The sequence below is a fragment of the Salmo trutta genome, chromosome 5 (assembly GCF_901001165.1).
Source record: "Salmo trutta chromosome 5, fSalTru1.1, whole genome shotgun sequence".
Lineage (NCBI taxonomy): Eukaryota > Metazoa > Chordata > Actinopteri > Salmoniformes > Salmonidae > Salmo > Salmo trutta.
The window spans coordinates 56,360,415-56,372,685 of NC_042961.1; the positions used below are offsets into that span (position 1 = coordinate 56,360,415).

General features: G+C 42.8%; 1 protein-coding gene across 2 annotated transcripts in view; it reads right to left on the bottom strand.

Moving 5' to 3' along the window:
* Nucleotides 1–12,271, bottom strand: part of LOC115194595 (galactose-3-O-sulfotransferase 2) — a 50,058-nt gene continuing 37,787 nt past the window's right edge. For both annotated transcript variants that reach the window (XM_029754434.1, XM_029754433.1), the window contains exons 2-6: nt 12,152–12,271; nt 7,093–7,243; nt 6,836–6,982; nt 2,082–2,202; nt 1–1,269 (exon numbers count right to left, since the gene is read on the bottom strand). In XM_029754434.1, coding sequence (XP_029610294.1) covers nt 323–1,269; nt 2,082–2,202; nt 6,836–6,982; nt 7,093–7,243; nt 12,152–12,267 — 1,482 coding nt within the window. In that variant the 5' untranslated portion in view covers nt 12,268–12,271 and the 3' untranslated portion in view covers nt 1–322. The remainder of the gene's footprint in view (nt 1,270–2,081; nt 2,203–6,835; nt 6,983–7,092; nt 7,244–12,151) is intronic.

Sequence of the window (12,271 nt, forward strand, 5' to 3'; positions counted from 1 at the left end):
GACTTTTGTTACCTTTAGAGGAGCTCATGTGTCATTCAGGGAAGCTTCCCCATAATTCACACCCTTACAAAGTCAATATGAACATAAGGGAGTTATAACCAGTCATAACTGTTCATAAAGGAGTCATAAGACGTGCCAGAAAAAAGGGAATGTACAATAAAGTGGAGGTACAGCAGGGTTGGAGGGAGAATGGGTCTTTCGGAGTACTTCAGTAGTACTTGAGTAATATAAATACTCAACAAGTGCTTGAGTACGAGTACACAGGCTCAGTTGGGGTTTAGTCTTATCCACTCCCCACCTGGAATTAATTCTGGATGGAAAACTATCTTATGTTCCTTTTCCCCTCTCTTCCACCTCTTCTTCCTCCATCTCGCACCAATTTTTGGTTATTATTATTACTATGAGATAACCGACTCCCGTCCCAGTCCCTCTCCTCCCCCATCCACCCTCCTCCCTCCACTCCCAGCTCTCCTGTCCGGAGTTGGGAGGAGGGGCCTTTCCTTACGTGGGCTCTCCCAGCAGGGATAGCTGGGGGCAGAGCCTGGGCAGGCTGGGGAGCTGCCCTGGGGAACTGCCTGGCATCCAGCAGGTCTTTATACTGGATCTCCGGCCTGATCATCCTCAGACAGGCCTGACGGGTAGCGTTGTCCAGCCCAGGATGGAGCTCATATCCTAGGATCTTCACAAAGCCGCTCTGGAAGGGCCTGATGTTCTTGTCCCGGATGCGGCTTGCCTCTATCGGCCTCCCGCCTTCCCTCAGGCAAGCCTTAGCCAGCAACTCCCGGCGGGTCCGGAGTAGAACGACCTCTTGGTCCATTCTGGCTCTCCCAAAGCGATCCACTTCATCCCAGAAGGAGCGGTTGAACGCCTGATAGAGGTGCCAGTCCAGGGCGTTCCACTCCCGGAGCTTCTGGCGTTGGTTGTCTGTGAGAGCCAAGGCGGGGGGCTGAGCAGCGGCCGCTTTATCCACCCAGGAGCTGCCTCCACTGGACTTTTGCTGACGGGCGTTCAGGCTAAAGGAGACGACAGCGTCCAGAGGCCAACAGAGGGCGTGGCGGAGCAGTACCATGGATTCGTCGAAGTGCTCCGAGACCAGGATGAGTTTGAAGGCACGTCGGATGGCCACTTCACCTCGTTGCGCCAGTGTGGTGGAGAAGTTGGCGTTGTGGTCCAGGCCGAAGTCGAACCACAGCAGGTTGCGAGCGTAGTGGTTGTTACGGAGACGGGGGTCGTAGTACTTCCAGGGGTTGTCGGCGAAGTCTCCCAGGCCTGTCAGATTAAGATTAGATTAAGAAAACTTAATGTCCTCAATGAGGCTATTCATTTGATAGCATCCAGACTCTAAATACATTGGTGATGGGGGGGGGGGTCTATACAATTACATATCTCAACATTATTTTGGATGATATTATATCGATACTAGCATTGGGATCAATTCCAGTCAATTCAGGAAGTACACTGAAATTACAATTTAAAATCTCTTAAACGTTTTTCAATGAGGAAAATGTGGAATTGGAATTTGGTTAACATTCTGAATTGACTGGAATTGAAATAGAATTGACCCAGACCCTGACTGACTCCAAGTATGGATTTTTTTAACTAGGTAGTTTAAAATATTGTTGTATGCTGTTTTATTTTACATTTTTGTACTTTTTACCCCTTTTTCCTCCCCAATTTTGTGACATCCAATTAGCAGTCTTGTCCCATCGCTTCAACTCCTGTACGGACTCGGGAGAGGCGAAGGTCGAGAGCCATGCGTCCTCCGAAACACAACCCTGCCAAGCCGCACTGACACACTGCTCGCTTAACCCGGAAGCTAGCCGCACCAATGTGTTGGCGGAAACACCGAAGTCAGCGTGCATGCGCCCGGCCCACCACAAGGAGTTTCTAGAGCGCGATGAGACAAGGACATCCCGGATGGTCAAACCCTCCCCTAACCCGGACGACGCTGGGCCAATTGTGCACCGCCTCATGGGTCTCCCGGTCCCAAACGGCTGCGACACAGCCTGGGATTGAACCCGGGTCTTTAGTGATACCGCTGCACCACTCCGGAGGCCTATGCACTATGATTTGATATGTACCTTTGGCTTTCCTGAAGGCAGGGGCAACGGCTTTGTAGTAGGCGTAGGACGACTCGGTGAGCGCTACAGGGTCACGAAGGATGGAGAAATAGAAGGTGTCGGCTGGCATCACCTTCCCTACCTGTAGTAGACCGCAGAAGAAGAGAGGTCAGAGGTGAGAGGTTAGAGGGGTCAAAGGTCATGGAGAAAGAAAATGAGTGACGGATGCCATCGTCAAACTGTTAGATAGAATGTTATTTTAATGAAATCATGACATAGAAAACAGATCATATGAAGTTAGGTGCTGGCGTGCGCACTAATGAAAAATAAATGAGTCACACACACTCCTGTCTTCATTACAGTATGAGATGCCTTCATCAGGTACAGGGTGGCATTATAGCAAACATTTTAGTAGGCCTAAATTAAATGTTTCCTTTATATTTTTAAGATGTAAAAAGGGGGATGTTGCTGCTCTAGAGATAGAGGATAACCAGTGGTGTAAAGTACTTAAGTAGAAATACTTTAAAGTACTACTTAAGTAGTATCTGTACTTTACTACATTCCTAAAGAAAATAATGTACATTTTACTCCCTACATTTTCCTTCACACCCAAAAGTACTCGTTACATTTTGAATGCTTAGCAGGACAGGAAAATATTCAAATTCACACACTTATCAAGAGAATACGTGGTCATCCCTACTGCCTCTGATCTGGCGGACTCACTAAACACAAATGCATAATTTGCAAATGATGTCTGAGTGTTGGAGTGTGCCCCTGGCCATCCGTATATATGAAATTTGAAAATATTTTAACTTTTACATTTACTTTTGATATTTAGGTATATTTAGAACCAAATACTTTTAGACTTTTACTTGAGTAGTATTTTACTGGCTAACTCTTTCTTTTACTTGAGTAACTTTCTATTAAGGTACAGTTGAAGTCGGAAGTTTACATACACTTAGGTTGGAGTCATTAAAACTAATTTTTCAACCACTCCACAAATTTCTAGTTAACAAACTATAGTTTTGGCAAATCGGTTGGGACATCTACTTTGTGCATAACACAAGTAATTTTTCCAACAATTGTTTACAGAGATTATTTCACTTATAATTCACGGTATCACAATTCCAGTGGGTCAGAAGTTTACATACACTAAGTCGACTGCCTTTAAACAGCTTGGAAAATTCCAGAAAATGATGTCATGGCTTTAGAAGCTTCTGATAGGCTAATTGACATCATTTGAGTCAATTGGAGGTGTACCTGTGGATGGGGCTAGGTCTACATAATTTCAAAAAATTCACAAAAGCTCTGACGAAGGCCGTGAGGCCGATACGTAAGCTTATTAAAGATCAGTGATACTATCAAGAGCAGTGTACGGTTTCCTTTTTCATACAAATGCCTTAAAACTCTTACATCTAGATGTTCCGCTAGCGGAACACCGCTCCAATATCCAATGATAGGGCGTGGCATGAATTACAAACTCCTCAAAAATCCAAAAACTTCAATTTTTCAAACATATGACTATTTTACACCATTTTAAAGACAAGACTCTCCTTTATCTAACCACACTGTCCGATTTCAAAAAGGCTTTACAACGAAAGCAAAACATTAGATTATGTCAGGAGAGTACCCAGCCAGAAATAATCAGACACCCATTTTTCAAGCTAACATATAATGTCACAAAAACCAAAACCACAGCTAAATGCAGCACTAACCTTTGATGATCTTCATCAGATGACACTCCTAGGACATTATGTTATACAATACATGCATGTTTTGTTCAATCAAGTTCATATTTATATCAAAAACCAGCTTTTTACATTAGCATGTGACGTTCAGAACTAGCATATCCACCGAAACTTCCGGTGAATTTACTAAATTACTCACGATAAACGTTCACAAAAAACATAATTATTTTAAGAATTATATATACAGAACTCCTTTATGCAATCGCTATGTCCGATTTTAAAATAGCTTTTCGGTGAAAGCACATTTTGCAATATTCTGAGTAGATAGCCCGGCCATCATGGCTAGCTATTTTGACACCCACCAAGTTTGGCACTCACCAAACTCAGATTTACTATAAGAAAAATTGGATTACCTTTGCTGTTCTTCGTCAGAATGCACTCCCAGGACTTCTACTTCAACAACAAATGTTGGTTTGGTTCCAAATAATCCATAGTTATATCCAAATAGCGGCGTTTTGTTCTTGCGTTCAAGATACTATCCGAAGGGTGACGTGCCGGCGCGTATCGTGACAAAACATTTCAAAATATTCCATTACCGAACTTCGAAGCATGTCAACCGCTGTTTAAAATCAATTTTTATGCAATTTTTCTCGTAAAATACCGATAATATTCCGACCGGGTGACGTTGTTTTCGTTCAAAGACTGAAAATGTAAAATGGACTCTTCACGTGCACCCCGTTTCATTGTTCTCAGATCGACCACTATCCAAATGCGCTACTGTTTTTCAGCCAGGGACTGCAGAGTCATCATTCAACGTTCTGGCGCCTTCTGAGAGCCTATGGGAGTCTTAGAAAATGTCACGTTACAGCAGAGATCCTCTGTTTTCGATAAAGAGGCTATAGAAGGCCAAGAAATGGTCATAGAGGGCACTTCCTGTTTAGAATCTTCTCAGGTTTTGGCCTGCCATATGAGTTCTGTTATACTCACAGACACCATTCAAACAGTTTTAGAAACTTTAGGGTGTTTTCTATCCAAATCAAACAATTATATGCATATTCTAGTTTCTGGGCAGGAGTAATAACCAGATTAAATCGGGTACGTTTTTTATCCGGCTGTAAAAATACTGCCCCCTATCCTAAACAGGTTAAGGTACCACGTTCATCTATACAAACAATAGTACGCAAGTATAAACACCATGGGACCATGCAGCCGTAATACAGCTCAGGAAGGAGACGCGTTCTGTCTCCTAGAGATGAACGTACTTCGGTGCGAAAAGTGCAAATCAATCCCAGAACAACAGCAAAGGACCTTGTGAAGATGCTGTAGAAAACAGGTGCAAAAGTATCTATATCCACAGTAAAACGAGTGCTATATCAACATAACCTGAAAGCCTGCTCAGCAAGGAAGAAGCCACTGCTCCAAAACCACCATAAAAAAGTCAGACTACGGTTTGCAACTGCACATGGGGACAAAGATCGTACTTTCTGGAGAAATATCCTCTGGTTTGATGAAACAAAAATAGAACTGTTTGGCCATAATGACCATCGTTATGTTTGGAGGAAAAAGGGGGAGGCTTGCAAGCCGAAGAACACCATCCCAACCGTGAAGCACGGGGGTGGCAGCATCATGTTGTGGTGGTGCTTTGCTGCAGGAGGGACTGGTGCACTTCACAAAATAGATGGCATCATGAGGAAGGAAAATTATGTGGATATATTGAAGCAATATCTCAAGACATCAGTCAGGATGTTAAAGCTTGCTCGCAAATGGGTCTTCCAAATGGACAATGACCCCAAGCATACTTCCAAAGTTGTGGCAAAATGACTTAAGGACAACAGAGTCAAGGTATTGGAGTGGCCATCACAAAGCCCTGACCGCCATCCCAAAGAAAATTTGTGGGCAGAACTGAAAAAGCATGTGCGAGCAAGGAGGCCTACAAACCTGACTCAGTTACATCAGCTCTGTCAGGAAGAATGGGCCAACATTCACCCAACTTATTGTGGGAAGCTTGTGGAAGGCTACCTGAAACGATTGACCCAAGTGAAACAATTTATAGGCAATGCTACCAAATACTAATTGAGTGCATGTAAACTTCTGACCCACTGGGAATGTGATGACAGAAATAAAATCTGAAATAAATTATTCTCTCTACTATTATTCTGACATTTCACATTCTTAATATAAAGTGGTGATCCTAACTGACCTAAGACAGGACATTTTTACTTGGATTAAATGTCAGGAATTGTAAAAAACTGAGTTTAAATGTATTTGGCTAAGGTGTATGTAAACTTCCGACTTCAACTGTATCTATACTTTTACTCAAGTAGTATTTTACTGGGTAACTTTCACTTTTACTTGAGTAACTTTCTATTAAGGTATCTATACTTTTACTCTAGTATGACATTTGGGTACTTTTTCCACCACTGCAGACCACACAAAATGTCAGCATGCACTGTCATCTCAAACTAAGAAACACGTTTTAGTTCTGGTTGTCCTGTTATCAAAAGTAATACACACACACACCATCGCTCCTTCTTCAGTTATAATACGTAGCTAACTCCTGATGAAACATTCACCTACAGTACATACAACTTAAACATTCAGTCCTTTCTTTTCCAACAGTGACATGAGTAGTTAACAAAACACTTGGGAGCTGACAGACCTACAGAAGATATCATCAGCTCCATGCAAATTACAATCTGTGTTTTGCTAACATACGACAATACTAAAACAATTGATTTTACTTTATTTAATTTCCTCAAGAAATAAAATGCCAACATGTATTTCTAGAATACATTTTTTAAAACATTGCTAAACATACACATTAATACAGGGGGAAAAATACAATAACTTTGATAATCTGAAACTAAAACCTTCAAATAAAATGTGGGAAATGTTCTACTTTTATAATTTTGGGGCGTATCTGGGGAGTATTCATTGCGGAAACCGTTTAAGAACCAAATGGAAGTGCAACAGTGCAAAACAAGAGTTTCTATTGGATAAATTCAGGTAGGTCCCTCCCTGTTTTGTTCCGTTTAAGAAACGTTTTGCAACAATTGACGTAATGAATACGCCCCTGAAGTAACGTACCTCTGGTTTGTTGAAGCGCATATGGTTTCCCATGATGCTGAAATCTGCCACATGTGGCCCACTGTAACCTTTGACCCTGTGGGCGTTGAAAGAGAAGGGGTAGCCGAACTGATACCCCAGAGGCAGGGCGAAGCGCAGGTCCTTCTCCTAGAAGAAGAATCCAATTGCCAGATTATGAGGTTACAGTATTTTTGCACAGCTTTGAGCTCTTTTGAAACACAAAAATGTTTCCCTGAATGTGGAGATGGAGTCTGTACCTCTCCGTATCGGTAGAGAATGTTGAGGACGGTGCTGCTGGCTGTCTTGTGGGTTTTCAGGAACATGACGTGGCTGCGGGGCCGACAGGAGCCCAGAGACGGGCCCTGGCCATCGGACGAGAACAACCACCGCGACCTGTCCTGCTGGAGGCTACAGACAGACAGACATCAACATTCTCTGTCTGTCTACATTTACATTTTAGTCATTTAGCAGACGCTCTTATCCAGAGCGACTTACAGTAGTGAATGCATACATTTCATAAATGTTTTCCTGTACTGGTCCCCCGTGGGAATCGAACCCACAACCCTGGCGTTGCAAACACCATGGACAGACAGACAGACAGACAGACAGTAATAATTCAGCAGACACTTATCCATACAACAGTTGGACTACAAAGAGAGCAGGGATGCAAGTTCTCCGCAGAAGGCAGAAGGATTTAGCCAAAAACCCTAGGTTAAAACTGCCAGATGTGGAGAGAAAGACAGGCATAAAGGGAGAAAGAGAGAAGAATGAAAGAGAGAGAAAGTTATTGAGAGAGTGAGGAAGAGAGAGAAAGAGTATGAAAGAATGGGACAGAGACAGAGGGAGAAAAGCAGCAACAACAAAAAAACTACAAGATTAAGAACATGTCTCTAGTGTACAAAACAACAAATTACATTAAAGTGTGTCTATTCGCTGGAGTGTGTGGCTGGGTTAGTGGCCAAATATCTGGCCCCAAGGCACTATACAGTGAGGGGAAAAAAAAGTATTTGATCCCCTGCTGATTTTGTACATTTGCCCACTGACAAAGAAATGATCAGTCTATAATTTTAATGGTAGGTTTATTTGAACAGTGAGAGACAGAATAACAACAACAAAATCCAGAAAAACGCATGTCAAAAATGTTATAAATTGATTAGCATTTTAATGAGGGAAATAAGTATTTGACCCCCTCTCAATCAGAAAGATTTCTGGCTCCCAGGTGTCTTTTATACAGGTAATGAGCTGAGATTAGGAGCACACTCTTAAAGGGAGTGCTCCTAATCTCAGTTTGTTACCTGTATAAAAGACACCTGTCCACAGAAGCAATCAATCAAATTCCAAACTCTCCACCATGGCCAAGACCAAAGAGATCTCCAAGGATGTCAGGGACAAGATTGTAGACCTACACAAGGCTGGAATGGGCTACAAGACCATCGCCAAGCAGCTTGGTGAGAAGGTGACAACATTTGGTGCGATTATTCGCAAATGGAAGAAACACAAAACAACTGACAATATCCCTCGGCCTGGGGCTCCATGCAAGATATCACCTCGTGGCGTTGCAATGATCATGAGAACGGTGAGGATTCAGCCCAGAACTACACGGGAGGACCTCGTCAATGATCTCAAGGTAGCTGGGACCATAGTCACCAAGAAAACAATTGGTTACACACTATGCCGTGAAGGACTGAAATCCTGCAGCACCCGCAAGGTCCCCCTGCTCAAGAAAGCATGTATACATGCCCGTCTGAAGTTTGCCAATGAACATCTGAATGATTCAGAGGACAACTGGGTGAAAGTGTTGTGGTCAGATGAGACCAAAATGGAGCTCTTTGGCATCAACTCAACTCGCCGTGTTTGGAGTAGGAGGAATGCTGCCTATGACCCCAAGAACACCATCCCCACCGTCAAACATGGAGGTGGAAACATTATGCTTTGGGGGTGTTTTTCTGCTAAGGGGACAGGACAACTTCACCGCATCAAAGAGACGATGGGCGGGGCCATGAACCGTCAAATCTTGGGTGAGAACCTCCTTCCCTCAGCCAGGGCATTGAAAATGGGTATTCCAGCATGACAATGACCCAAAACACACAGCCAAGGCAACAAAGGAGTGGCTCAAGAAGAAGCACATTAAGGTCCTGGAGTGGCCTAGCCAGTCTCCAGACCTTAATCCCATAGAAAATCTGTGGAGGGAGCTGAAGGTTCGAGTTGCCAAACGTCAGCCTCGAAACCTTAATGACTTGGAGAAGATCTGCAAAGAGGAGTGGGACAAAATCCCTCCTGAGATGTGTGCAAACCTGGTGGCCAACTACAAGAAACGTCTGACCTTTGATTGCCAACAAGGGTTTTGCCACCAAGTACTAAGTCATGTTTTGCAGAAGGGTCAAATACTTATTTCCCTCATTAAAATGCAAATCAATTTATAACATTTTTGACATGCGTTTTTTCTGGATTTTTTGTTGTTGTTATTCTGTCTCTCACTGTTCAAATAAACCTACCATTAAAATTATAGACTGATCATTTCTTTGTCAGTGGGCAAACGTACAAAATCAGCAGGAGATCAAATACTTTTTTCCCCTCACTGTACCTAAAGCTTTAGGGTGTGTCCCAGCTTTAGGGTGTGTCCCAACTCAATTTCAAAAATTATTTATTGGCATGACAAAAGAAAATGGTGTATTGCTGCTTTGGCAATACACAATGTAACCTACCCAACCCAAGGCCCATATAGCTAAAGCTTGTATCCTAATAAGCTGTTTTGTAATGTTGTTTTGTGCACAAGTATTTGTTGAAGAGTTTCTTGTATACCCATATGGGCTGTGAACCAAATGGTGAATGACTGTGGTTGATTTATATTATTTAAATCTATAAAGCCCCAGGCAATACATCTAAGTCTTACCAAGAGCATGACAGCCTAGAGATCCAGTCAAACCAGTCCTGCTGTCTTCTGTTCTGCCTCATCTGTTCTGTTATCTGTCTATGCACCCACCATAGGGCTCCCGAGTGGCACAGCGGTCTAAGGCACTGCATCTCAGTGCTAGAGACGTCACTACAGACCCTGGTTCGATTCCTGGCTGTATCACAACTGGCCATGATTGGGAGTCCCATAGGGCGGCGCACAATTGGCCCAGCACCGTCCGGTATAGGCCGTCATTGTAAATAAGAATTTGTTCTTAACCTGTTAGGGCTAAGGGGCAGTATTTACACGGCCGGATAAAAAACGTACCCGATTTAATCTGGTTACTACTCCTGCCCAGTAACTAGAATATGCATATAATTATTGGCTTTGGATAGAAAACACCCTAAAGTTTCTAAAACTGTTTGAATGGTGTCTGTGAGTATAACAGAACTGATATGGCAGGCAAAAACCTGAGAAGATTCCATACAGGAAGTGACCTGTCTGACAAATTCTTGTTCATCTTGGCACTTTTTATTGAAGACTGAGGATCTTTGCTGTAACGTGACACTTCCTACGGCTCCCATAGGCTCTCAGAACCCGGGAAAAAGATGAATGACGTAATTCAAGGCCCAGGCTGAAACACACTAGCGCGTTTGGCAAGTGCTCTATCAGAGGGCCATTAGAATGAGGCTCGTGCATGAGGGGATAGCATGCTTTTACTTTCACTCCCTTTGTAATAAAAAACGATTTGCCGGTCGGAATATTATCGCTTTTTTACGAGAAAAATTGCATAAAAATTGATTTTAAACAGCGGTTGACATGCTTCGAAGTACGGTAATGGAATATTTCGAATTTTTTTGTCACGAAATGCGCCGTGCTCGTAACCCTTATTTACCCTTTCGGATAGTGTCTTGAACGCACAAACAAAACGCTGCTATTTGGATATAACAATGGATTATTTGGGACCAAACCAACATTTGTTATTGAAGTAGAAGCCCTGGGAGTGCATTCTGACGAAGACAGCAAAGGTAATAACATTTTTCTTATAGTAAATCTGACTTTGGTGAATGCTAAACTTGCTGGGTGTCTAAATAGCTAGCCCTGTGATGCCGGGCTATCTACTGAGAATATTGCAAAATGTGCTTTCACCGAAAAGCTATTTTAAAATCGGACATATCGAGTGCATAGAGGAGTTCTGTATCTATAATTCTTCAAATAATTGTTGTGCTTTTTGTGAACGTTTATCGTGAGTAATTTAGTAAATTCACCGGAAGTGTTCGGTGGGAATGCTAGTCACATGCTAGTCACCTGCTAATGTAAAAAGCTGGTTTTTGATATAAATATGAACTTGATTGAACAAAACATGCATGTATTGTATAACATAATGTCCTAAGATTGTCATCTGATGAAGATCATCAAAGGTTAGTGCTGCATTTAGCTGTGGTTTGGGTTTATGTGACATTATATGCTAGCTTGAAAAATGGGTGTCTGATTATTTCTGTCTGGGTACTCTGCTGACATAATCTAACGTTTTGCTTTCGTTGTAAAGCCTTTTTGAAATCGGACAGTGTGGTTAGATTAACGAGAGTCTTGTCTTTAAAATGCTGTAAAATAGTAATATGTTTGAGAAATTGAAGTAATAGCATTTCTAAGGTATTTGAATAACGCGCCACAGGATTCAACTGGCTGTTGATTCAACTGGCGTCCCACCTAGCCCAGAGAGGTTAACTGACTTGCCTAGTTAAATTTTTTTTAAATAAAAAAAACAGTGGAGGCTGATGGGAGGAGCTATAGGAGGATGGGCTACCTTTAGGCAGTTATAGAAGAAACAGCTCTGTCCTCTTAGTCTTTTCTAATCTATTTTCATAACACAACACAGATATAGAGTAATAACAGAAGAAAATGATGAATCCTCGGCTATGAAAAGCCAACTGACATTTACTCCTGAGGTGCTGACCTGTTGCACCCTCTACAACCACTGTGATTATTATTATCTGACCCTGCTGGTCATCTATGAACGTTTTAACATCTTGGCCATGTTCTGTTATAATCTCCACCCGGCACAGCCAGAAGAGGACTGGCCACCCCTCAGAGCCTGGTTCCTCTCTAGGTTCCTGCCTTTCTAGGGAGTTTTTCCTAGCCACCGTGATTCTACATCTGCATTGCTTGCTGGGTTTCTGTATAGCACTTTGTGACATCGGCTGATGTAAAAAGGGTTTTTATAAATACATTTGATTTGATTGATGATGGTGATGATGATGGTGGTGAAGTAGAACAACAACAAAAGCTGCAGGGCGGGTGCAGTCATAGAAGTTGTCAAGACAGCACAAACTGATCTGGGACCGGGTTAGGTGACCAGGCTAGGAGCTAAGTGGCCAGGCTAGAGGCTAGGTGGCCAGGCTAAAAGCTAGATGACCTCTGACCTTTTGTTGTAGATGACTCCCAGGAGCTGTCCTGCGAAGGCAATGGCCACGAACACCAGCAGGGCCTTCCAGAGCCACTTGGGCCCCACCCGATAGCACCCCAGCCCAAGACGCATCCTC